Genomic DNA, 27,186 nt, shown 5'->3' on the forward strand with positions numbered 1-27,186 from the left:
CTCACCAGCCTTCTCCTCCAGCTTATCCCAAGGAACACCAAGGCATTCGCAGGCCAGCCACCCTTCAGAGAAAGCTAATTTCTGCCTCTTGTATCTGTGATCTCAATCTTTTGGTCACTACCCAAAGCTCAGGACCATAGGTGAGAGTAAGGACGTAGCTCAACCAGCTAAATCAAGAACTTTGCTTTTACACTCAGCAGCAACCGCATCATTGTAGCCACAGCATAAATCTGTCTGTTTATCTTCCACACCCAGCAGTCATCAACAAGACTCTGAGCTGCTTAAACTCCTCCACTTGGGACCGTAACTCATCCCTGACCCGGAGTGGGCACAACATCCTTTTCCAGCTGAGGACCATGGCCTCAGACTTGGAGCCGATTCTCATTCCTGCCACTTTACACTCAGCTGCGAACTGCTACAGTGCGAGCTGGAGGTCGCCGCCTTACTATACCTTTAGGCGCCCCAAGTCTGTCCAGCATCCACCCCCGCCACATGACTTGGATCAGGTGATCAGTTGAGAGCTCAGCACCTCTCTTCACACAAGTATCCAGAACATATGGCCGCAGATCTGATGATACAAAATTGATCATCGACCTGCAGCCTAGGGTCTCTTATTGCCATGTGCAATTATAGACGCCCTTTTGTTTGAACATGGTGTTTGTTATGGACAATTTGTGGTTTGCACAGAAGTCTAGTAATAGAACATTGCTTTGGTTCACATCTGGCAGGCTGTTCCTCCCAATCACGCGCCTGCGGGTCTCACTGTTGTTGCTCACATGAGCGTTGAAGTCTCCCAGTAAGACGACAGCATCCTCAGGCACACCACCTAGAGGCTCCAAGAAGGCCAGGTACTCTGAACCATCGTTTGGTGCACGGGCGCAGACGACAGCCAGGACCCATTCTCCAATTCAAAGGTGCAGGGAACAAACCCAGGAAAAACTCCAACTTATAGGCAGCAAGCCAAGCGGATGCTAAAATATTCTGACCAAACTGTTTCCAATTTTGCACATTAGGTACAAAGCAACACTGAGAAAGTTTTTACTTTGGAAGCCAAATCATATTGCAAAAAAAACAGCAATACAGTGTAACTCTAACAAGTGGGGATGCGTGCATTGATACAAATATTGAAAGTACTGATCCCAGCATTGATATTGCTCCTGTTTCATGAAAAAGCAGCCACGTCTGTGCAAACACCGGTCCTTTCAGCCACCCTTTGCTCCACCCTCACCTCCTCCTCCCTGTGGTTTGTTGCTGTGGAGTCACATGACTTAGGTGCACCTGGTGTCCAGATATTTATAGCTGTAAATGAAAACACTGCAAACAGCAATGCCTGTAGGAATTTCTCTACTATGACTTTATTGAGTCACAACTAGACAACAGTGGCAGTACAGATTAAAAGTACACAGTTTTACTGTTGTTTACGTTCAGTGATGCCATCTAGTATTGTTAATTCTATGTGAGGCTGCTGCTGTGGTGGGATTTTTGAGTTGAGGGGGGGCATTCCACAAAATATTTCTGACCGGGAGCTCGGAACTTCCGACTTATTCAGGAACACAGCATTAGAAAAACAAAATATCGATCATATTACCTATCATCGATTCAATACCAATACAAGCTTTGGTATCGATCCGCCACTTCTAGTATACAGGGGTGATTACTTTGGGAGGACACCTAATTTAGAGATTAACTGAAATAATTTAAAAACTATTTTAGAGTTTGCTTTAGTGTGGGAATTTTCCTCCATCATACACAGCAAATGTCAGTACCAGGTCAAGCTGCATTGTTGTAAATCTGTAAATCAGCAACTGGCATTAGACGCAGAGTGGGAGGGCTAACTCAAGCCACTCGTTAGCTTGTAAAAGTGTAGCTTGAAGTAAACAACAAAACAACAAAAAACCCGTTGGGGGGTAACGTAAGTGCCGTTGACTTGGCTCTCTGTCTGACTCGCTTCCCCTGTCAGAGAGAAAGTCGGATTCTCTCTGACTCTATTTTCAGCTTCCTCTTCTGTAAGCGGGGAGTTTTTACTGCCTGCAGTCATATGATGCGATCGTAGGAAAGCAGGAACACGCCTTTCAGAGAGGACTCGCTTCGTTTTCACATCCAAGCAACATAAAGTCACCGACTCCGCAAAGAGGAACTTATTCTCTGCCACAGGAAAGTTAGCCGAGGACTGTGATGTCGGAACCGAAACTCCGCGACACTGACCGCTTCCCTTGTAGCAACAGCCACTTATAGCTTTCTGTAGCTACTGTATTATTATGCAACACAGCAATTCAGTAATGATTTGTAAAGACATGAGTAACTACAGTGGATTTTCAGTGAGTTATTTATACGCTAACGCTGCGCTCAGTGTGGCCGCTCGAAGGCCGTTGTCGGTTCAGAGAGAGCGCAGTGATTGATTTCAATGCACGTCAAGTCGTCGTCAGCTGGAACAGGGCGCTTTAAAGACCATGGTTAACAAAGAGGAGCTGGAAGAAAGGCTGAAAAAACTTTTGGTGAGGCTGAAAACTCCCCAGGAAGACAGGCAACTGTGCACGCTGATTCAAATCATCCAGGATCTGCTTTTCCTGGCGCACACCGACTATGGTAGGAAGCACATTGTTTCAGCGTGTGCATCATCACGCTGCTCATAAACAGCCATCATTTCCTTTTGGCATTTTTGCATTGCCTTATGAGAATTAGGTCAGATTAAAAAAAATCAAGTAGTATTTGCCCAGTGTGAAATGTGATATGGCATTCAATAATTTTGCATGATCGTTTTTATGGTTTTATTTATTTCAGACCACAATGTAATTCACTGAGCTCTTTAAAAAAAACAAAAACAAACAAACTCTGCTCCTTTTGTGCATTTTTTCCCTTCCATCCTTCCATCTTCTAGTCTATTGATGCTGTATTTCTTTGTTCATGTGTCCTACTTTAAGGTTTGTTATAGAGCAGGTTAATGATTTAGCTGTTTTTACAGAGTAATTTCCCAGTTTTGGCGATAAATAAAGCATATCTTATCTTAAATACAAAACATAATGTCTTTGGGGTCATACTAAGGCCATTATAGTTTACTTAAGACTAGGCGTGAAAACACATTCAAGTTACCTGAAATCAAATTTAAAATGAGATTTACTTAGATTAGTAGATTTTAAGCACAGACTTGTACCTGCACAGTAAAGTCCTGCTGTAATGCTGCCTTGTTATGCACATTTAAAAACAGGAATGAGGGTAAAAGACCCAGTCACTTTATTCAAAACTAATGGGACTCATCGTGTCTTCTTATCTCTTGTTCCATGCTGCAGCAGCTGAACTGTTTGAAGACAAAGATGTCCACGTGCCCCTCGTGCTGGTTCTGTCTACCCACATCAGCAGCAGAGGAGTCCAGCAGGTAATGAATGACACAACGAAAATTAGCCATTATAATGGCAGGTGGTGCTATCTGTGTGAGGTAAGGTGAGGTGTGTTCAGCAGCATCACTCGCTCTTTGTTGTTGACAAAATCATCTGTGGACTGACGCGCCTACACAAAATCTAGCATGTCTTGTGACTGCTGTGTAATGCTAATTATCAGAGGTAAGACTACATATTGAAGCAAACTGAAAGTGAGATTGTAAGATTCATATTTTCTCAGTACTGTAATGTGTATGCTTGAGATCAGAATCATTACTTTTCATTGGTTTATTGTAATGACTCATTCCCGTCATTTTAATAAATTGTTTGTTCTTCCTTTTCACAGGTTGGCTGGTCATTGCTGTGTCAGCTGATTGAAATATGCCCCACTACACTGGACCAGCTAACCAGACCTTTGGATGAAGCCCAAGAGTGGGAGGTAGAGGGAGTGCACCAGTAAGTGAAGACTCTCTGGCAGCTGTGGGCTTTATGCAGCACCACTCATTTAAATGAATGACTATCATGATGGCTCATGCCACACGAAGGTACATGAAATATATAGGCGTGGTCAAGACAACCTGCTCAAGTTCAAACCAAGCATTAATTTTGGGAGGAAAGGTGATTGGAGTGACTTTGAACGTTGCATGTTGTTGCTGTTGGTTCCAGATGGGCTGGGCTGAGTAATTCATAAACTGCTGGGTTTTTCCCCTCAGAACAATCTCTAGGGTTTACAGAGAGTGGTTCAAAGAGAAAATGTCCAGTGAACGGCAGTTCTGTGGGCAAAAACCCCTTGTTGATACCAGAGGTCAGAGGACAATAGTCAGACTTTATAGTAAGGCAACAGTAACTCCAATAACCACTTGTCACTATCAAGTTTTGCAGTAGAACATCTCTGAATGTTCCTCTGAGATGCACAGCAGAGATGCACAACATGTTGATCATTGAAACAGCTACAGGGGCAGCAGACCACACTGGGTGTCACTCCTGTCAACCAAGAACAGGAAACGAATGCTACGGTTCAAACAGTCTCGTCAAAATTGGACGACAGAAAAACTGGAAAAACGTTACCTGCTCTCATGTGGCTTGATTTCTGTTGTGATGTTCAAATGTGAGGGTCAGAGTTTGGGATAAACTGCATGAATGCATGGATCCATCCTGCCTTGTAGCAAGTGTTCAGGCTGATAGTGACGAAATGGTACCAACAGAACCACTTAAACGTCATTAAAAAGCCACAGCGTAACAGAGTATAGTTGCTGATCATGTTCATCCCTTTATGACCAGTGTATCCATCATTTTTAACACAACTGTGCACCATGTATAAGATCATCATCCCAATCTGGTTTCTTGAACATGACAATGCCTATGCTGACCTTTAAATGACCTCCACAGTCACCAGTTCTCAGTCTGGTAGGGCTCCTCTGGGATGTGGTCGAATAGGAGATTCGAGTCATGGTAAATCTCGAGGCAAAAAGGAGACTAACCCCTTCAATTTTTACTCCACTTTAGTAAAATTCTCAATTCTGATTTTAGAAAAATGAATGTGGACCATACTGAATTGAATTTCTTTGAATCTGAGGCACATTTCCTTTTAGGTTTATAGAATCAAGTTTATAGAATTTGATTCAGATTATTTGACACCAGCTTTAGCTGCTATGACCCTATTTACACGTGCCAATTTCTATTAATTAATTAATTCTCCATGTCAGGCATTTGTGTTAGCGGCAATGCTTACACAATTTTAGAATAACACAACAGACAGCCATTTTTCATTTAATAATCAAATGATCAAGTTAGTATTTAAGGTGAAGTAGTTAAAACAATATATATCATAAAATAAGTTTTAATTCAGTTAATTTTTGCAAAGGTTTGGTCTTTCAATGGAGATGAAAAAAATGACCAAATCTATTTGGCGACAGCTTTGGTGAAGTTTTTGCTTGTTGTATGTTTTTCAGGCAGATCCTTAAGGTGCTATCTCAGTACAGCGCAGATTGTCGAGTGGCCATGGTTGCACTCAGAGCCTTGGCCCTGCTGCTCAGATCAGGTATGAATACACCGAAGATCCTTCCTGCTACAGATGGCACTGCAAAAGCCTTATTTGTCATTTAAGACTCTTTAATGTGAGCAAGTTAACCACCTTGTTTTTCTTTCAGTGATTTGTTTGCCTGCACGGTCACACTCCTTTCTACTCTGATGTGTAGCTGAGTGATTTGAGGCTTCTTAGAAATGCAGAGTTTCAGCTAATTCAAGCATTTGCATACCCAGCAACAATGGAACAAATATTTCCTGCTTCTAAAAATGTTTGTATAATCTAATAATAATATCTGTGCTTGTCAGAAGAATTTCACCACTTATCCAACATGCATTCATGAAAAAAAACATTTTCTGATAACATAGCTAACCCATACATTGTAATAAGAGGAGCGGTCAATAGAGTAAAAATTCTGAAATGTTTTTAATCTGCAGGTTTAGGGTTTTTGCTTTTTGTTTGAGCTGGTTGGGTATAAAACAAGACGGGGAGTTTAACGAGAGGCTCGGATAAGATAATCGAAGCAGAAAATAATCTCAGTTTGGTGACTGGCTGCAAACAGATATTCATTGTACTTGACATTTTATCTCTCATACATAGCCAAGATTCCTCTGCTGCTACTGGATGAGGAGGAGGACGTGTTTGGCCTTGTGGTGTACGCCATGAAGGCGTTTCCTACAAGCGAAGAAGTGCAACTCCAAGGCTGCACAGCTCTGCAGCTGCTTCTGGAGGAAGGTGGGTAGATACACACTCCAACCTCGTAGCGTGTGGATTTATTATGAACTTAAATGTGTAGTCTACACTGTCTTTGTGTTTCTAGCTTGGTATGTGTCTTACACTGATCAGTGACACTGCCTGACTTTTATTTTAGAAAAGAGATTAAACTAATTTAACAACTATGCTCTACGTCATGCGAGTGTAATGCTTGTTAAATACAGCGTGCAGTCATTGTCTTTGTGACCTGAGGGTGGTTCCAAGTCGGAATGTGAATGCCTAAAGAAAAGTGAAATAAAGAGCCGCAGCGAGAGTCCTGGGGGGAATGGTATTTAACATTTGCTATTTTAACCCGTTAAATTCTCGAGGAAACACTTTGTAAAGTTGTGCCTTTCCTGTCTTCCTGCTTACGTTTCTTCAGTTGGACTTTCTCGTTCTTATTTGCCTTAGTGATGCAGGCTTCTCTCTTACATCATCATCGTCACTGCTTTTTGGGACACACCTTTCATAAATCTCACTGTGATTTTGCATTTGTGTGTATTTCTTGCAGTGTTTCCAGTCTGTAATGACTTTTTCTGAATTCTTACCAGAATTTGTTTACTTTTAGTCAGTCTACACTTCTTAAGGTACACCTGTTCAGCTACTTATTAATCTAATAATCAATGCAGAAGAGCACACATCCTGCAGTTTCAATCACATAATGTCACCGTATTCAATTACTAATGTGCTAATGTGAGGATGTTGACATGTTAGCTTGTTTATACATATTAATGGAGACATGACAAAAGAGAAACATGGTGCACAGAAGAATAAAACCTTGAATAAAGTTAACAAAAAAAGAAAAAGAACATACAGATACATCTATGTACTTCTATTTTAATGTCGAATGTTACTGAAGATTAGCTTGTGTACATTTGGAACACAACTTTTGGCATATAGTCATCGATGCAGCATGTCTAATTGAGCTTTTTGTTAGCTTCACATTAACATTTTCTTCTGTGTGTTGGTGAACAGCAGCCGTATATCTTTACTGCGTCTGTGTTTGCAGTCAGCGATGAGCACCTTGTGGAGTTTGTGGAGAACCAGGATCACGCTGTGGTTCTGGCAGCTCTCCAGAGGTTTCCGGACTACTGGGAGATGCAGCTGCAGGCTTTAAAAGTGCTGCTTCCTCTGACTCACCCTGGTAAGTCCTGATGACATCACAGTGATCTTTATGATGGCCATAGAGTAAAGAAAAGAAACCCGTGTTATTCTTACTGCACAATCCAAAAAAAGTGCTGTGTGTTGGTTCTTATAAAACGTTATGCCTGATCTGTGTAGCTGAGTCTTAGTTTGAATAGAGAGATTTGGTGTAGTTGTCCTTTGTGTGTGGCTGTGTGGTTTCCCTCGGCTAATGTCATCTTCTTTTTGCTTTGCTGAAGTCACAGTGGTAACAAACACAGGTTATGAAACAAGCTCATAAAACCTCGCATGGTCCATTTGTAGATGGACCATCAGACCGTGATGTCACTGCAATGCTTTTTAGGGACTCTTGATTTAATTTCCGTTATCCCTCTAATGCCATTAAATAGGAGTAAAATAAGTGTCCTTCTGAGAACTTGTGGGACAGGATAGCCGTGCATGTTTGGAAAGAAAAACATCAAATTGTCATTGTGAGAAAACATAGCAGCTCATTCAGTGAAGACTCTCTGAAGTATATTTCCCAGTCAAACATGTTACGAATGCAGCAGATAATTGAATTGGAGACTTCCTACAGTTCCATGAAATTTATTTTAATTATCAGGATGTGGGAAGTCCGAATCCTGTTTTTAGGATTACAAAGATTGCATTATTATTATTATTGTTATTTCTTATGGCATCTTCCAAAGAGTTATCCATAATTTAAAATGGTGTGAGTTAGGAGGCCAGAACAGATCGAGGGCATTTGCTGTCCAACTTTATTACGGCCCCTTATCTGTTTAATCTGTAACACCAAGAATTAACGATCATGTATTGTGTCTTATACGGGAAGTCGATATATTTAATTTAAAATGAAAACGATCATCAATGACAATTTACCAAAGGATTTTAAAGTTGATCACTATTTTGGTATTTTCTCTGATATTGATGAGATATTTTACTTTATCTTCAACTTAAAAAGCACTTAACATTAACAGTAGCTTCTAATTGGGATTCCTTTTATTTTGGTCATTGCAATAAACCCAGAGGTTGCACTCTTTAAAAGCAGGCACTCACTGCTGCCTGGAGAGCAAGTTCTGCAAAGATAACACTGTTTAAAAGAGACTTTTGTTATGCTGCCAGGAAGTCCAGGAGAATGGTGGAAAGTACCAGTAACAGTCCGAGTGAGTCAAAAAAAAGGACAGAGAGCTGAAAATAGGAACAAAATATATATTAATGATTAAACTTAAATAATCCTTAACCTGATTAAGTGGAGTCAGCTGCAAATTGTCGTACCTGCTGTAAGGCAGGGGAGATTAGGCAACATCACAAATGAGCCTGGAAGGGCCGTAACTCATTCAGTACCTTTTATAAATATGACTTATAAGTAGATGTACTTTAAGCTACTCCATCTACTACTCTTAGAGTGAAGTGGAAGATGGATCAGCTATGCTCCCATCTCAGCCATTTCAGTTATTCTTGGCTTGTATTGAGAAGCTGCAGTTAATATTTTTGAGAGAGAAATGAACCGATCGCACTTCAGAGATGTTCTCTGAAATACGCAGGACTGTACAGAAGATGGTGCGTTACTTTTATGCATAATCTAATTTTGAGCTGATTCAGATCTGAATGATTTCTGTATGGAATATGTAAAAAAAATGTAAATAATTTTGTTGTTGGTCGAGTATGTAAATCTTATTTATAGCTAGTATGTAAGTGTCTTATACTACTCATTACAGTTTTGTGCTATTTGTAATTCAGCAGTACTCAAAGACTCAGGTGGAGTTGCGTACTTGTCTTTTGCAGGCAGTAACGTGGAGGTGTTGATGTCAGGGGGCACTCGGTGCTACAGCACCATCATCGCTGCCATGGATGCTTTCCCTGAGGTGGAGGAGCTGCAGGAGAAGGCCTGCTGCCTGTTCAAAAGGTTTACTTCAGGTCAGAGCGAGTGGAAAAGGAGAAGAATCATATTTTAATCATATTTTTATGGCCTTCTTCTTCCTCTAATGTAATTTAGTACTGACATTGTTTTTGTGGATGCAGATTTGTTTTGTGCACTTTTGTGTTTCACTTCAAATGCAGAATATTAATTTGTGTATTATCATAGCTGATAAGAGCTATTGAATTAGACTCATAAGACTTTTGAATTACATCCACGTAGACATTTTACATACTATATTATATACTGGTTAATTAGGTAAATTAGTCTTTCAGTAACATTTCTCAGTGATCGCTGAGCTCATTCTCCCACTCACTGTTTTGTTTGCTGTTGTTTTATCAGCAGTTTTTGTGCCTCAATTAAATGGCACAGCTGATGAAAGTGAAAGTAAAAGTAAATGAAGAGTGAGAGCAGAACTAAACAGAGTGGTAACTCAAGCATCTGGAACTTCCACTGTCCCACCTGCCGACTGTAGAAACATTATCTATCTATCTATCTATCTATCTATCTATCTATCTATCTATCTATCTATCTATCTATCTATCTATCTATCTATCTATCTATCTATCTATCTATCTATCTATCTATCTATCTATCTATCTATCTATCTATCTATCTATCTATCTATCTATCTATCTATCTATCTATCTATCTATCTATCTATCTATCTATCTATCTATCTATCTATCTATCTATCTATCTATCTATCTATCTATCTATCTATCTATCTATCTATCTATCTATCTATCTATCTATCTATCTATCTATCTATCTATCTATCTATCTATCTATCTATCTATCTATCTATCTATCTATCTATCTATCTATCTATCTCAATTTCTGAGCCAACAGTGAACATTATTAAGTATCATTGTTGTTAACTATACAAACTAAATAAAATTAAAAAAACAGTGTTAAATGGGTCCAGCTCTCAGATGTACAGTTAATAAATAACTCATGAATAACACTAGTAATGATAACACTGTTTGTTGAATCCTCACTGTCAACACAGCAGTGTTTGGATTTCATTCGTTCGGATAAACTAACGTGTTTTTTCAGATGACAGATGAAGATTGAGGAGAGTTATCAAAGTAATCAGAGTATTAATTCTGGGTGCTCGGCTTATGGTGTCTTGCAGAGAGTTACAACGACATCCTGGTGAGGAATGGTGTCCACAGAGTCGCAGTCAGAGCCTGTCAGACTTTCCCTAACAACCCCAAGCTGCAAGCCGCTGCTCTGTCCTGCCTGGCTAACCTCAGTGAGGACCCACATTCACAAACTATATTTAATGGACGTGTGATGGTCTTAAACTCAACATCAATATATAGTGATGTTGCACATTTTTTGAAATATTGGAGTTCAGAAGCAGCACATTTTCCATATAACCGTGATGTTTGCTTAGTTATTTCACTAAAGTCTTCAAGCCCTGCATCTGTTTTTAAGCAGATGTAGACGCAGACGAATAACCCAAAGCAGTTGCCAAGCTTTGTGGTAAAAACCAGATGATACTAAAATGCAACTGTCTCTTGACCTTTCTCCATTCTGCAAAAATGACACAGTGATTGACACAGACTTTGTCCTTTTTGTTAGCTGCAACCATCGTGCAGAACAAGGCGGTGGCCGAGCAGGGTCTGGAGGAAGGAGAGGAGGAGGAGAACAGGGGTAACGGGCAGGTGGAGGACATGGAGCTGAGCTGGATGAGGGAATGCTTTACTGCACTGGAGCTCCACGCAGATGAGCCAGATGTTCAGGTCTGTCTAACGTTTGGCTTTCGAGTTTTACATGGTACTCCTGAAGACTTGAACTTATTTAAAAATCACTTGTACCGTCTCAGGAAGCTGCGTGCTGGGCCATTCACAGTCTGTTTCTGCACGGAGCTGCACTGAACCATCTAGAAGAAGAGCAGGATGAAAGGTGACACAGTGACATCTCCACACGTGCGTTCATAGCCGTTGAATCTGTGCGAGAACTGAATGTAATGATGGCGTTTGGGTATTTGCTCCACAGGACTCCTGTTTATAGACAGCTGATGGCGGCCATGCTGCTTCACTTTGCGTCTCCCAATGTGTTTAACGCTGCTACCAGCGCCATCGCCACACTCATCGCAAACAACAGTGAGTCTCACGTTTCCACACGGTGTGCAGAGATGCAGTTATGATCAACATCTGTTTGTTTGTCTGTGCTGAAACTGCCGCCTGCAGCCTGTAATAAAAGCTTATGCTACAGATGCTATGTATATATCTCTATATAATATAAAAACACTGCTGTTTTGGCTGTTGCCACGGTAACCGGTTTGCTTTGTTTGCAGGTAAGATGCGCTCTTTGCTGCTGTCAAGTGGCCTTCATGTGAATTTGGTGGAGATGATGAAGAGACATTCAGGCTCAGCCGAGGTTTCCATCAGTGCCTGCAAACTGTTAAACCTGCTGTTCCAGGGAAGGTGCGAACGAAGACGGTTCACATTCTACGATGAAAAAATTCAGACACACTGAGGAGAGCATTTAGTGTTTCTCACAAGCTTTGAAACTAGTCTCCCTGTATTTGTAGGGCCGCCAGTCTGGATGAGTTGACCATGGCCATGAACCAGATCCTCAGCACCATGAAGTTTCATAACTTTAATCCCGAGGTTCAGCTGGAGGCTCTGCAAGCCAGCTTGGTCTTCCTTTGCCCGGGTACGCTCTTGTTTTCTTTTCTCACTTCCGTTCCCAGCAGCTACGTGTTCTTTGTGTGGTGTTTGTGCGCAGAGGTGACCTGCCAAACAAAAGTTAATGGTCGCACAAGTAAAGTTTTTTTTCCCATCTTCTCCAACAGGGCAGCTTATTTACCGCACTAAGCTTCGTCCCAGAGGAAGATGGAGAATATAATTTATGAGTATTATTTTGACTAGTACTAAGTCACAGTGTAATGTGAAATGAGCTGCTCATAATGAGGAAATCGCATCTCTTCGCTAATTTTGCAGCCCTCAGAGCATATCAGCTATTTTTGTTATGGAATTTTGCTACATGTGCTCTTTAATTTAAGGGACTTTTCACATCTGAGAGTCTAAACCACGGTTCCTGTTTTTGTTCTCTTGTGTATATCTGATCCAGTTCATTTTGGTTTCACATTGCAGTTATGCAAAGGCGGTAAGACCTTTATATGACGAACGTGCATGGTTCATTGTATTTGATTGCTTGGCAAACAAGTGTGTATCTATTGTAAGTCCTTTTTGGCAAGTAGCCTGGCTCAGTTTGTATGAATACGAGAAAAAACAATAGACAGATTCTTTGTAATCCTTATGCCCTGTGATATTTAAAAAAAACAAACTCTTTCGGTTGTGTCTGAGGGTCCGTGTTTACTCATGTCCTTGTCCTCACTCGTTTCCTTCTCAGACAGGAGTTTAAGGGAGCACGGCAACTCAGTCGCAGATCCCGACATGGCCGACGTGTCTCTGAAGGTCCTGAAAAACCAGTGTGTGGTGGAAGGAGCTCACATCCTCTACCTGGAAGCTCTCAACAGGGTATGGGCAACACACACTTTTTCAACATTTTGAGCATTTTGGTTTTGTTTTGAAATGCCCAATTGGAGATTCTAATCGGGTTTTATTTTTAAGAGATTTTTTTTCAATAAAGAGAAAATTATTCAGGCTGCAGAGCGCCTGAATGAAACGACAGTTCACCCATTCGTTTTATAAACTGCATCGTAGCCTGTTCTGCAACTAGAAGATCAGAAGGATTGTGATTGCATTTCTGAAAAGATTTAATAACAATAATAGATTGGATTTATATAGCACTTTTCAAGGCACCCAAAGCGCTTTACAATGCCACTATTCACTCACTCTCACATTCACACACTGTTCTCAGTTTTCATATTGGTATGGACGTTGAAAATGTCCGTCTTTATGCTTGAGTGTGGATGATAAACACTGACTGAATCAGCCTCGGAAAAGAGTAAAAACCAGAAAAAAGACACCACATGTCATCGAGGAAGTGAACGTCTGTCAAGTCTAAACAGTCATTTGTCTCATATTTAGTGTTTTATGATAAAGAAGTCGCGACTTCACACAATGACTAATAACTGAATACGTTTTTTGTGCTTCATTATGTTTTAAAAGAACACAAACAGCAAAAACTCTGTTGCCAAAGGCCGTGACATCTGTGGCAGAATAATGTCTGAATAGCAGTTTATTTAACTTAATAATTTGTGCATTTGAAACCCAGAGTGCTAAAGAAGGCATAATCATTCAAAATGAGCATTCAAACAGGGCACTTTTGGCTGTTGTTTTATTTCCAAGGGGTCACCACAGTGGCTTTATCCGTATATTGGATTTATGACGGTTTTTATGCTGGATGTGCTTCCTGACACAAGCCTCCTATTTGTCTGTGTTTAGGATGCGCAGAAAGTACACTAGATTATGGCTTAGGCTGGATTTGTGTCTATTCCTCTTCACAAACTGGGGCTCTTTCACGTTTGAGACAAATATGTTAAGGATAATGTGATTTTTATTTGTTTTACAACCCAAGAAACTTCTCTTAGTCTTAGTAGACTGAGTCCCAGATCATGAACCTGTCTGCTGTTGAGCATTTCAGTGTACTCTAAAGGACAAAAGAGAATAAGAGTAAAGCTCAGATTAATGAAAGTTGTTTTATGTCATTATATATTACACGGTGTGCTAAAATGATATATATCCATTAACTTTTATTCTAATTAATGTTTCATCCATGCCAGTAGTACATAACCACATTTATATTTGTTACTAACGTTCTGCTGATGCAGATGTGTGCAACACTTGAGAAACACTTAATGCAGCATTATCTGTAATTCATTTTGGTCTCTCTTCCCTTTCTATGCATGCACGTGCGTACAGTTCATCAGCAGCTCAGCCATTCAAACATGTGGTTTGAAGGTGCTGTCTGCTCTGGCTGACTGCTCTGGTGCGGTGGATCTTCTGTGCCAGCAGGGGGCGATAGACACAGTGCTGCATACACTACAAATGTTCCCGCAGGAACGAGGTACACATTTGTCACTGTAAAAAATGCCAAACTTTCTCTTAACATGATTTGCAGGGAGATCCGGGGTGTAGTTTTTCACTTAGGAATAGCTGAACTAATCCCTTTGTTCACTTCATTAAATCTGTGTTTACTGCCTCTCCAGAGATACACTACTGGGGGCTGACCCTGCTTACCTACGTTGTGTCCAAGAAGAAGCTCTCGAGGATGATCGTACCTGTACTGGCCTCCGTTGTGGTTACCGCTCTCATTCAGTACAGAGAAGACTCTGAGATGCTGCTAAAGGTGACCCAAGTGTTACTACTCTGATATAACGCCATGACGTAATAAACCCGCCCTGTAGTTTCATTAAAAATAAAAAAATTACATTATTGGGTTGAAGAAAAAAATCTTAGAGCTCCCATTTGAACAGAATGTAAATTACGGAGTTCTTCTTTTCATAATGTTATCTCATCCTATCCTATACGATTAAAGACATAACCAATTTAAAAAAAAAACGCTAATAACCAATTTTTATGTATATTTAAATCCCTACTTTTCACATTTGGATGACAGCTCAGCTAATAGCCATTACACATGCTATGATGTAATTGGTTGCTAGCCGTCTGGATACAGTGATACAGTCACAGAATTGTAGATCTGATCTTAAATCAAGCCTTCAAAGGCAGGATGCTGTGCCCTTTGAGGCTAATTTCTACCCTGTGTGTCTTGTTAAAGGCAGTACTGACAGTGTTGCCCTCGTAAACTTTCTCCTCCTGTCTGGTTTGCAGTGTTTACAGGTGGCATTGAGGATGCTGGACGCCTGTTCAGGAGCAGCTGCTGAACTGCAGAAAGAAGACTTTGACAGGCACATCTTCCAGTGCCTTAGAGAAGAGACTGACCAGAGCATCAGCCCAGTAAGTTAGACCACCGCAGCAACAACAACTGAATGAATTTCTTTAAAATTCAACACACATGTTCACATCCTTGTGATCAGTTTGATCATAAATGTTTTCTACTAGGCATCATCAGATACAGATATTGATTCCAAATATCTGACCTTTTTTATTTAGACACTTAAACTTGACCAGTAATTTGAAAAAAATTACTTCCTTACTCATGATTATTATTTCCTGTGTTGCAAGATCAAGGGTAATAGTCTCTATCCCAATATCAGGAAGCAGTTGTGTTGAAACACAGGCTACTCTGTGAACACAAATGACCACGCATTACGTTAATCGTTTAAGCCATTGTCTGCTGGTTTAATATTTCCTGTGACATGCTTTCCTAGAAAGCAGACTTGCTGCCCTTTCTGACTCCTAGTCTCTCTGTCTGTCTGCGATCAGCTGCGGAAGTCGGTGTGCCTGGCTCTGTCTAAAATGTGGTGCGACTCAGAGCTGCACTACAGCATGCTGGAAAAGGCCTGCATGGATGGAGATACAACAATGACTGAGTGTCTGATTGAGCTGGGAGCTGACATCAACAAGAAGACCAAAAATGAGTCTCTCATTTACCAGGTCAGAGGTCACGATGGTTTCAGAGTGATTTGACTCGTTCACTCAGTCACACACAGGCATACAGTGCTTTTACCCATGACTAAGCACTTTTATCTGACATTCACACATGCACACTTACTCTCCTATGGATGCATTTTGTCCAAGGATACTTCGACACATGGACCATAAGAGCCGAGGGATTGATGCACAGACCGTCTCATTGGTAGTGACCCGCTCTGCCTGAGCCTCAGTGGTCCCCATTTAATTTTGTCTCAATAGACAGTGGCTCTTCCATTGCTTTAAAGATTAATAACTGTGAATTTGAACCTAGAGGAGACATTCATTTTCCCCAGAGGATGAACCCCACATGTGTATGTCCCAATCATGATCGACGTCGTACATAAGGAGTACCCTGATTTTTCTGACAGGCCTCAGCTTTACTTTTTTGTTCAGCACTACATATTATGTACGTCCATCCATCCATCCATCCATCCATCCATCCATCCATCCATCCATCCATCCATCCATCCATCCATCCATCCATCCATCCATCCATCCATCCATTAATCCTCTTCTGTTTCTCCAAAGACGTCACAGTAGCAGGATATTCTGTCCTTCTCCTTAGCGGTGCTTGTCCCATGTTGGAACGCTAGGTGTTCCCAGGCATGACAGGATGTAATCTCTGTAATCTCTCCAGCAATCTGTGGGGCAACCATCAGGTTCTCCTTTCAGTCGGATATTCCTACAAAACCTACAAAGGGAGGTGCCCAGGAGGAATCCTGTCTGTGTGCCTGAACCTTTTCAATTAGCTCATTTTAACACAAAGGAGCAGGAAGTCCACTGTGAGCTCCTTCTGGATGTCCAGGCTCGTCGCCCTTTCTAAAAGGCTGAGCTGATCTTATGGAGGAAACTTTTTTCGGTGACTTGCATTCGTGATATCATTCTTAGAGTAAGGGGTTGAGACATGGATAAGACTGGAGTTACTAAAGAATTTTTTGGTACAGTGTTTGATGATACTTAAGCTTCATTACTAATAATACTAGCACTCATGTGTTTTTCAATTCCCAGTCATGCTCGAATAATCTGTAATAAGACAATCAGTTCAGTCTCGATCATGGCCTGTCTTTTTCAGGTCTGTGAGAGAGGTGGACCTCTGGAACTGGTGGAACTCTTGTTAAGCCGAGGCTGCCACGAGCAGCACCTCCGCAGGGCTCTGGCCGTGAGCGTGAAGAGGGGTGACGGGCCCACAGTCATCCAGTTACTTGGCCGTCTGGGTCTGGACCTCAACAACAATGCCCTGTGCCTGGGCGGCTTCAGGCTAGGCCGTCTGGATGCTGCCTGTCTGAGCCCCCTGCTGGCCGAAAGAAGCAGAACTTCCAGTCTACGCTACAACAACAGTGAGGAAGAACTGCTGAGTTTTTAAATTTTATATCACAATTTTATGTTTGTTTGTTTTTTAGATAAAACAAGGAGTTTGAATGTAATCATTTATATAGAGCCAAATCCCAACAAAGACCACCCCCGCGCTGTCTGCTTAGAGACACTGGTTTTGATGCTTTTTCATTCCACTATGATAAGATCACTTATCTTGACGACATAAAAGCCTGGATATGCTCGCAGGTTATCCAGATGTCATGTGATTCCATGTAGCTGTGCATAATCCACAGCAAGAGAAATATTTGCCGTGTTTTTTTTTTAAATATTACTACCTAAGGGAATAAGTATAAAGTGAAAAGTAGCAGCACTCGCACAGAACCATAACAGAACCATAACAACATATCTGACACACTAAGGATGCTCTCTGTTCTTGGAAACTCTGATGAGGATTTTATTGGATGATGGGAAAAAAGCTGCAGAGGAAATCGATTCAATTAGCAGCTCTAATTTGAATATCTTTGTGTCTTCAAGCTAAGGGCACGAGTCTGGCAAAGTACATCCAGTTTCTCCAGAGGTCCAAAAGTGTGAGCTGTCCCCCTCGGTCAGTGACTGACCCATGTTTGACCTCTGGCTACATTTCTGATGAGAGCGACGACTCCAGCTTCAGCTTTACCTCTTTGGAAGACGGCCTGTTTTTCAACGATGACATGGAGAGTGATGGTAAAGGGATGCTGATTTTCACCTGCCTTTCTTAAAGAGGGCATTTCAGCGTCATATTCTTGAACTCTGTAGCTATATAACACTGTAGCTTCTCCCATTCCCACTGCCCATAACCTAGTTTTGTCTGATTAGTGCTCCTCATAAACCAGAGTTGTCAACAACATTGTGTGTGGGCTGCTGTGCTCACAGCCAGAGTTTTGTGCCTGGGTTATCTATTCCAGTAACATTATACAGAGCCAAGAGTAGAAAATATTATCCTAATATTATCTAAAACGGACTTGGAGCACTACTTGTACTTCTCTTTTAGATTACTTCCAGCACGGGCAACAAACAAGACACGTAACTGACACTTGATTATTAGATTTGCATGCTGTTCAGAGAGACTGTATAATTCTAACATTGCTCTAAGTAGCAGTAATCGGTTGCACTGTAGTGGCATTGTTCTCCAGCAGCGTTGTTGTTTTCTCAGAACTACAGCTGAACATTCTGTACATGGAAATCCTTCATTTTCCACTGCCAGAGTAATTCATTGTACATGTATGTTTTTACTTGCGATTAGACTCGGCCTATTTGTAGTGAAGTGGCGGTGTCTCAGTGACCCATTCGTTCAGTTTGCAGTGACCTTTTGCCTCAAAAGGAGGTCTCACATGGACTCGATTAAGAACTACACATTAAAAGCACATCTGTAAATGATCACCAGTGTCTCACACTATGAGCACATGGGCATGTTTAATGAATGCATGGAGTGTGCTGCTTTGTTCCCTGACAGTTTAAGATGCAACAAGCTAATATGGTTCAGTCAAACAATTTCAATCTTTCATGTGATTCAGGGGCAGCACACAGAAACAGCTCTGTATAGCATTATTGTTACTTTAACCTTCAGATCAATCTATCGACCTTGAAGGAGAGGTCAGAGGTCAAATGTGACATTATATTTTGGATATTTATACAATACTAATACAGTAAAATGCACACCACACTTGTAAGAATTACAGTTTCTTAGAAACCTTTTTTGAGCTACAGTGTCTGCAGACAGAACGAGACACAAACCCGACCAAAAACATAACCTCCTTGGTGACAGCAGCAAGAGAATACGGCTTCTAGTTGGCAACAATTTCATATCGCATGACGATTGGTACCCTGTAAAAACGATTAGGGTTCAAATATACTGCAAGTGTATTGAATAAGCACTCATGTTTTACTGTGTGTATCTTTTTTTATAGGAAGCGATTCGCTGTCTGGCGCTCTTTCTCCAAAGCCGTACAACAATTCATCAGAGGAGCTGAGGGGGGAATCCTTAAGGAGGAAGCAGGGCCGCCGCAGACATGCCAGCGCAGAGGTAAGAGCTGTTAAAAGACATTTGGTATTTTATGCTTTGGCCCTAAAATTTAACTTGTCATCGCCGTTTTTTTTTTTGTTTTTTTTAATCGCTTTTTAAAGTATGATCCTAAAAATGTCTTTTCTTGGACTCTGAGATTTACTTCCCTAAGCAGTCCCTTCTTTTGTAACAGTCTCTGCTATAACTCTGATATGAAGCTTTCTTGTGCTCGTATGTCCAGAGTGGTCAGACTGAGACTGAGCACACTGAGCCTCTTCGCAGAAGATATGGACGGAATAGCTCGAGTCAGAAAGGTATCTGAAAAATCTGATCTGTGATCTTTGATATTTGTCTCTCCTTTGTTTTTCTTCTTTGCCTCTTCTTTTCTTCGATAACTGATCCTGTTTTTAATGATATAAAATCATACATGGACAACAGCAACTTATTCCATGAATTCATCTTATTTTTTTGGATAACACTTCCGTTTGTGACACTAAGATATCCACATTTGAAAGGATGCTGGAAGCATGTACACCTCCTTCTTAAAGACATCACGTAAAATAAGGAATATTCAAAATTTAACAATGCTTGTTTTTGTAAATGAGATTCTTAAAGACTGTGGCAGCTTTGAATTGTAAAAACTGGCTCCATATCCTGGAATGCCGTTTAATTTGAACTTAATACACGCTGTCCTTAGGTGCCCGCTTTACCACAGTAGCCTCAGACACTGTGGACGTTTGCTAAACTCGACACTGTTCTGAGAAACACAGTAACACGCAATAACGATAGCATCAGTTCTAACCCACCACTTGAAGAGCAACAGTCCCACGAGCTTATGGTCTTAGTCACGAAATGTCGTGAAGGGACTGCCCCCGTCATCACTGACCAAAGATTATTTCTGTAACTATAAAACCACAGCGTGCTGCTGCTATGTTTTGTGTTGCAGCAGTTTGTCTTTCACACGCTGTTGTGTTTTTGTTTGTCCACACTGTAAAAGACTTACTGAGTGCAATGGTGGCGCTGTGACAGGTCAACAGGCATGACTCCTGGTCCACACCTAGCTACTTTTTTCAAGTGTGTTTTTCCAGCTCTCTATCATACCTGAAGTGGATCTGGTGCTCTTGTGTATTGGTTTTAATTGGATAAAAGGTATCTAAGTAATGAAACTATTGCTTTTGCTCTTGTTATCGCCTTGTCAGTGCTGGGGTCTGCCGAGAACTCTGCTGCTCTGCCGAAAGAGAAAGAGAGGATCCACCTGCTGGACTTATCTGGGAATGAGCTGGACTCCCTGTCCTGTCTCAACGATGGCTTTGTCCAGCAGCAGCTGTGGCATATCCACCGTCTGGACCTGAGCTATAATTGTCTGCTCAAGTTTCCCTCTGAACTCTGCTTGGTAAGGTCTGCATTCGATCTGCACTAATAAAAAGAACTAAAAGATAAAAATATGGGCTACATTTTTTTTTCTTTCTGTTTTTTGACTCAGAGTTTGAAGAATTTGACTCGACTAGACCTGCAGGGGAATCAGCTCCAGTCGCTGCCACAGGAGCTGCTGTCTCTGCCCTCGCTGAGCATGCTGAACGCCTCTCGTAACTGCGTTGGCCCTCAGCTGACCTTTGACCCTGCTGTTACCTGTCCATCACTGAAGCAGCTCAACCTTTCATTCAACAAAATCACCACATTCCCTTTCGAGCTGGGCCGCAACCTGCATACGCTGGAGGAGCTTTATATGGAAGGGTAGGGTTTTTAAGGAAATTGATAGTTTTACATCAAACAATCTTATCGTGGATCCACAAACGTCATTTGCAGAATTGTAAAGACGATTTTTTCTTTTCTTTTCAGAAACTGTATCACTGAGCTGTGCACACCTCTTTGTCTGCCTGAGATTAAGTTGCTTGATGTGAGCAAGAACAGCGTGGAGAATATTTCTGCAGATTTCCTGAGCAGCTGCCCCAAACTGGAAACCTTTAATGTCTCTATGAACAAACTCCGTGAGTATTACCAACTGACTGATAAATTCCACACTAATTCTTTCACCATCAGTTCAGTCTGGGTAGTATTTTACTATCTAAACATACAGTGAAAAAAGAGCTTCATGCTACAGGTTTCATCAGACGTTTTTAATTTAGAGTTATTCAAGAATGATTGATTTGTATTTATATCATACTTTTTAAAGTAGAAACATTATTTTGTGTTCTCCAGGTTCCCTGTCCCGTCTGCCAGCTAAGGTTATGACACTAAAACTTGCAAACAATAGCTTTGCATCAATCCCCGAGGCTGTGCTTGAACTTCCAGTGTAAGCCAGATCCTCACCTTCTGTTCTTATATTTTAATTCAAAAGTTCTATCAGTAATAAAATTGTAAAAAGCCTCAAAGATTCTGATTCTCTACTTGCACGATCCGTCCTGTTAGGTTACGGTCAGTCGATATGAGAACCAACAGCATCGTTGTCCTGCCTGGCCCGGCGTCCTGGGTGTCCAGCATCATCAGAGAGCTGATGTTCAGTCAGAACTGCATACAGACTCTGGATCTCAGTGGACCTATCCACAAATGGACCAGACTGGAGAAACTCCACCTAAGTGCCAATAGGCTCACTGAGGTAAAAGAGAGCGTATACAGCACTTTCTAGAATGTAAACAACACATTGTTGTAAAGGGTTGTCTTTGAGGGTTGTGCTGTTTGCATTCAGATCCCCCCCCAGATTGGCTTGTTGGAAGGCCTGACTTCCCTGGATGTGAGTCATAACACTAACCTGCGCTCATTCCCAGATGAAATGGGAAAACTGAGCAGACTGTGGGACCTGCCACTAGATGGCCTTCAGCTGCAGCTGGATCTCAAACTCATTGGCAGCAAGACAAAAGACATAGTCAGGTCAGGCGGGGTTGACATTCTGCTGCTTTTTTTGTTTGTTTGTTTGTTTGTTTTTTATGTTATCTTGTATAAAGAACCATATATACTCTCCTGTCAGGTTCCTTCAGCAGCGGCTGAAGAAGGCGGTGCCATACTATCGGATGAAGCTCATCGTGGTGGGGAACGCAGGAAGTGGAAAGACCAGCCTGATCCAGCAGCTGATGAAGCTAAAACGCTCTCAGCTGAACTCAAAACAGACGTCTTTTGGCATTGACGTCCGCGACTGGACTGTCAGGGAAAGAGACAAGAAGAAAATGGTGTTGAATGTCTGGGACTTTTCAGGTTGGCCCTCTTGTAAAATCTGAAAAGATAAATTGACATTTGGATATCTTATTACACCAGCTGTGATTTTGAGGCCCTACCCGTATGTTTACCCCACAGGTGGAGAGGAGTTCAGTGGTTCTCACCCTCACTTCCTGACGTCCAGAGCTCTTTACCTGGTAGTTTACAACATCAGCAAGGGAACTAGTCAAGTGGATGCTCTCAAACCTTGGCTCTTCAACATCAAAGTAAATCTAGTCATAAGAAATAAAAGTCTGTGAACTTGTAATCATTCTCCTGGCCTGATCTGAGCTGAGTCTGCAGTAGGGCAGCATTTACAGTGGGGCAAAAAAGTATTTAGTCAGCCACCGATTGTGCAAGTTCCCCCACCTAAAATGATGACAGAGGTCAGTAATTTGCACCAGAGGTACACTTCAACTGTGAGAGACAGAATGTGAAAAAAAAATCCATGAATCCACATGGTAGGATTTGTAAAGAATTTATTCGTAAATCAGGGTGGAAAATAAGTATTTGGTCAATAACAAAAATACAACTCAATACTTTGTAACATAACCTTTGTTGGCAATAACAGAGGTCAAACGTTTACTATAGGTCTTTACCAGGTTTGCACACACAGTAGCTGGTATTTTGGCCCATTCCTCCATGCAGATCTTCTCGAGAGCAGTGATGTTTTGGGGCTGTCGCCGAGCAACACGGACTTTCAACTCCCGCCACAGATTTTCTATGGGGTTGAGGTCTGGAGACTGGCTAGGCCACTCCAGGACTTTCAAATGCTTCTTACGGAGCCACTCCTTTGTTGCCCGGGCGGTGTGTTTTGGATCATTGTCATGTTGGAAGACCCAGCCTCGTTTCATCTTCAAAGTTCTCACTGATGGAAGGAGGTTTTGGCTCAAAATCTCACGATACATGGCCCCATTCATTCTGTCCTTAACACGGATCAGTCGTCCTGTCCCCTTGGCAGAAAAACAGCCCCATAGCATGATGTTTCCACCCCCATGCTTCACAGTAGGTATGGTGTTCTTGGGATGCAACTCAGTATTCTTCTTCCTCCAAACATGACGAGTTGAGTTTATACCAAAAAGTTCTACTTTGGTTTCATCTGACCACATGACATTCTCCCAATCCTCTGCTGTATCATCCATGTGCTCTCTGGCAAACTTCAGACGGGCCTGGACATGCACTGGCTTCAGCAGCGGAACACGTCTGGCACTGCGGGATTTGATTCCCTGCCGTTGTAGTGTGTTACTGATGGTGACCTTTGTTACTTTGGTCCCAGCTCTCTGCAGGTCATTCACCAGGTCCCCCCGTGTGGTTCTGGGATCTTTGCTCACCGTTCTCATGATCATTTTGACCCCACGGGATGAGATCTTGCGTGGAGCCCCAGATCAAGGGAGATTATCAGTGGTCTTGTATGTCTTCCATTTTCTGATGATTGCTCCCACAGTTGATTTTTTCACACCAAGCTGCTTGCCTATTGTAGATTCACTCTTCCCAGTCTGGTGCAGGTCTACAATACTTTTCCTGGTGTCCTTCGAACGCTCTTTGGTCTTGGCCATGGCGGAGTTTGGAGTCTGACTGTTTGAGGCTGTGGACAGGTGTCTTTTATACAGATGATGAGTTCAAACAGGTGCCATTCATACAGGTAACGAGTGGGGGACAGAAAAGCTTCTTACAGAAGACGTTACAGGTCTGTGAGAGCCAGAGATTTTCCATGTTTGAGGTGACCAAATACTTATTTTCCACCCTGATTTACGAATAAATTCTTTACAAATCCTACCATGTGGATTCATGGATTTTTTTTTTCACATTCTGTCTCTCACAGTTGAAGTGTACCTCTGGTACAAATTACTGACCTCTGTCATCATTTTAGGTGGGGGAACTTGCACAATCGGTGGCTGACTAAATACTTTTTTGCCCCACTGTAAGTTAACAGTTCATCTGGATATTTTAATGTATCTTCTATTCATTTGTTTATTTTCTTCAGGCAGTAGCACCACTGTCTCCAGTCATTCTAGTGGGAACCCATACAGATGTGAGTGAGGACTCACAGCTGCAGAACTGCCTGAGCAAAATCAGACAGGAGCTCCTGACCCACCAAGGCTTCCCTATTATCAGGGATTATTACATGGTCTCAGTCTGTGAGGACTCAGATGCCATCGCCAGACTCCGCAAGGCCATTGTCCGGGAGGTCACCAGCTTCAAGGTAAAAGGAAACATAAGGAGACTAAGGAGATCATCTTTTTGGAATAATTCAAAAAGATGATCTCATATCATCCTTTCCTAACTGCTTCTCTTTGACCTCGATGGAAATCATCATTAGGTCAGGGAAAGGTGCAGAGGTTAGGCATAGCAAACTCATGCCTAACTGGGATTTCTGTGTGTGTGAAAAGACAAAAACAATACATAAGCTTCATCAAATGAATTAATTTGTCAGGTCTTTGAGCTGTGACTTTAAGCATGAGGAAGTGAATCAGAGGTGTTTGTCTGCTGGTTCAGGTGCAGGAGGGAACCAGTTAGAGAGACACTCAGAGTTTGTTGAAGAAAACCTGCCGGGGAGCAGGTGAAGTTCACGGTGACTGAGTTGTTAGCTAAACCTGCTTCCTGGAATAAGCCATTGGTCAGCTCTTTACACGTTTCCATGGTGGAGCAGTTTGTAATTGCGTAACTCTCCTCTGGAGAGTCCTCTGGAGTCTCTCAAGTCTCTTGAAAGCCACACAGTCAGCAGCTGTACCCAGTGTTTAAACTGGAAGTTTGCGCTGCTCTTACTTGTCATTATTGAAAACACTGCTTGGGTCTTTGTATGTGAACTGGCACATAGGGAGTAGATTGCCCTGCAAATTCACACTAATTTCCCCCACAATCTATATGAAATGTAAAATTCCCTCAATTCATCTCTTGAACTAACTAATTAAATAATATTCCTAAAGGCTGCAAAAAATGAATGGACTTAATTGTACAGAACCTTAAATACTCTCCGTTCAATCAGTAAAGCTCATAATCCTCATTTAGAGAGCGTATATTCTAATAATTTCTTTAAATAATGCAACAAGTTGAGAAAAACCAGATCTTATTACTGCAGATTAATGGTCATAGTTTAGCTGTGCAACAGTAAGTTATGCAATGAAATTAAAAACACACTTCTAATTATCATTTACATGATCTGCACCACTTTGTCAATTATGTTAAAGGGATTTCACGAATGACTGGATGGTCTGACTACGAACTGTGGGATGACATTATCTCATCTCATTTCATATACATACTCCAGTTTATTCTGTGCCAAGGGAGGTAATGAAGGCATTCATATCCTGTTCCCCTCATAGATACAAGACCAGCCTGTGATGGGTCAGCTGGTGCCAGACAGCTACGTGGAGCTGGAGCGCCGGATTCTTCAGGAAAGAGCCAGGGTTCCTCCAGAGTTCCCTGTCCTCAGGCACCATGAGCTCCTGCAGCTCATCCAAGACAGTCAGCTGCAGCTGGAGGAAGCTGAGCTCCCTCATGCCATCCACTTCCTCAGCGAAGTCGGTCAGTCTGAATTAGGCTAATAAAGCAAGCACTTTTCAACTGAATTTTTAGTTTTGAAAATAAAATAGCAGCTTTGCCTCAGCACTTTCACACTCACACAGTGATATCCTGCAGAGTAGCTTGGATATCCAGCTTGAGTGTGTTTTCACTTTGCGTCTCCATCTGACAAGTTTTGTTGCATCTTTGTCACTGCAGGTGTTCTATTGCACTTCGATGATCCTGCACTTGAGCTTCAGGAGCTTTACTTTATTGACCCACAGTGGCTATGCAGTGTCATCTCACAGGTAGCCCTTCTTGTTATGAATCACATGCATTTGGTTTTGTGTTTTTTTTTTTTTAGGTTTTTTTTTAGGTTTTTGAGAAAAAGAAAATAGTTTATTCATCCCAAAAGTTGGAAATTACTGTGTTAAAGCAGCAAGAACAGAGACAAACCACAGTTGAAAATTACACTAAAATGGGCTTAATTAGAACTTTACAATCTAAATATGACCCAATAAAGGGATTCAATCTTGAACCTTAAGGTGGTAAAGACTTTCTGTATTTGTCCTTCTAGCATCATAATATGACGACAATGATGATGATGATGAGGAGTTAGAGAGAGGTTTGGAACTTGGAGGATGGCCGTGTGAGAATTGTTGAATGCACAGATGCTTGTGTTATCTTTCCTCTGTGCAGAAACTGACCTTAAAGAGCTGTGGCTACTGGGAGCATCCTAAAGGAGTGGTCCAGCGCTCTGTCGTGGAAAAGTTTCTGTCTGAGACGAAGTGTTTCCCGAAGAGTCACCTGACACAGTTCTTGAAGCTGCTGGAGAAGTTTCAGATTGCTCTTCCGTTTGGCGAGGACCAGCTGCTGGTACCCAGCAGGTAGGCTGTGTCTTTGTGGAAATACAAGCAACAAATAACTGCTTCACACACGCTAACCACTCAACCCATAATCCACAGCTTGTCCAAACACAGACCCGTCATAGAACTGCCTCACTGTGAGAACTCTGAGGTGATCGTCCGACTGTATGAGATGCCGTACTTCCCCATGGATTACTGGTCTCGGCAGATCAGCCGCCTGCTAGAAACATCCTCCTACTTGCTTTGTGGAAGGGGTAAATTAAACATACACCAGTACATCAGTTGACTTCTTCAGTGCAATATTTAAAGAAGCCAATTGTTAACTGAATGCATTTCACACTCTGTGCTATCCAGAAAAAATGGTCCGACCCAACCGGATCTACTGGAGGAGAGGAATTTACCTGAACTGGTCCCAGGAGGCGTACTGTCTGGTGGAGGAAAATCCCTCCAGCTGTGTCAGAATAACCGTGCCCGCATCATGCAAAGGTGCTGTAGTATTTAAGGATGATAATTATCCTGAAATATCCAGTGTTTGAAAGCAAT

At 41.7% G+C, this 27,186-nt stretch overlaps 1 protein-coding gene across 2 annotated transcripts in view; it reads left to right on the forward strand.

Moving 5' to 3' along the window:
* Positions 1-1,849: 1,849 nt before the first annotated feature.
* lrrk2 (leucine-rich repeat kinase 2) overlaps positions 1,850-27,186 on the forward strand; it is a 32,827-nt gene continuing 7,490 nt past the window's right edge. Inside the window, exons 1-36 of one of the 2 annotated variants that reach the window (XM_012922826.5) lie at positions 1,850-2,586; positions 3,288-3,373; positions 3,721-3,830; positions 5,327-5,415; positions 6,001-6,135; positions 7,163-7,297; positions 9,079-9,210; positions 10,350-10,469; positions 10,802-10,962; positions 11,046-11,125; positions 11,219-11,325; positions 11,520-11,649; positions 11,757-11,881; positions 12,581-12,708; positions 14,056-14,200; positions 14,343-14,482; positions 14,968-15,093; positions 15,523-15,693; positions 16,805-17,069; positions 17,581-17,769; positions 18,993-19,108; positions 19,329-19,401; positions 20,287-20,480; positions 20,571-20,821; positions 20,927-21,075; positions 21,287-21,380; positions 21,497-21,683; positions 21,774-21,955; positions 22,053-22,276; positions 22,376-22,503; positions 24,261-24,479; positions 25,600-25,801; positions 25,997-26,085; positions 26,477-26,664; positions 26,743-26,897; positions 26,998-27,129. In XM_012922826.5, the coding sequence (XP_012778280.3) occupies positions 2,451-2,586; positions 3,288-3,373; positions 3,721-3,830; positions 5,327-5,415; positions 6,001-6,135; positions 7,163-7,297; positions 9,079-9,210; positions 10,350-10,469; positions 10,802-10,962; positions 11,046-11,125; positions 11,219-11,325; positions 11,520-11,649; positions 11,757-11,881; positions 12,581-12,708; positions 14,056-14,200; positions 14,343-14,482; positions 14,968-15,093; positions 15,523-15,693; positions 16,805-17,069; positions 17,581-17,769; positions 18,993-19,108; positions 19,329-19,401; positions 20,287-20,480; positions 20,571-20,821; positions 20,927-21,075; positions 21,287-21,380; positions 21,497-21,683; positions 21,774-21,955; positions 22,053-22,276; positions 22,376-22,503; positions 24,261-24,479; positions 25,600-25,801; positions 25,997-26,085; positions 26,477-26,664; positions 26,743-26,897; positions 26,998-27,129 (5,293 nt within the window). In that variant the 5' untranslated portion in view covers positions 1,850-2,450. The remainder of the gene's footprint in view (positions 2,587-3,287; positions 3,374-3,720; positions 3,831-5,326; positions 5,416-6,000; positions 6,136-7,162; positions 7,298-9,078; positions 9,211-10,349; positions 10,470-10,801; positions 10,963-11,045; positions 11,126-11,218; positions 11,326-11,519; positions 11,650-11,756; positions 11,882-12,580; positions 12,709-14,055; positions 14,201-14,342; positions 14,483-14,967; positions 15,094-15,522; positions 15,694-16,804; positions 17,070-17,580; positions 17,770-18,992; positions 19,109-19,328; positions 19,402-20,286; positions 20,481-20,570; positions 20,822-20,926; positions 21,076-21,286; positions 21,381-21,496; positions 21,684-21,773; positions 21,956-22,052; positions 22,277-22,375; positions 22,504-24,260; positions 24,480-25,599; positions 25,802-25,996; positions 26,086-26,476; positions 26,665-26,742; positions 26,898-26,997; positions 27,130-27,186) is intronic. The other variant, XM_012922827.5, reaches the window with a different exon arrangement.

Source organism: Maylandia zebra, linkage group LG7 (genome assembly GCF_041146795.1).
Source record: "Maylandia zebra isolate NMK-2024a linkage group LG7, Mzebra_GT3a, whole genome shotgun sequence".
NCBI classification, from domain to species: domain Eukaryota; kingdom Metazoa; phylum Chordata; class Actinopteri; order Cichliformes; family Cichlidae; genus Maylandia; species Maylandia zebra.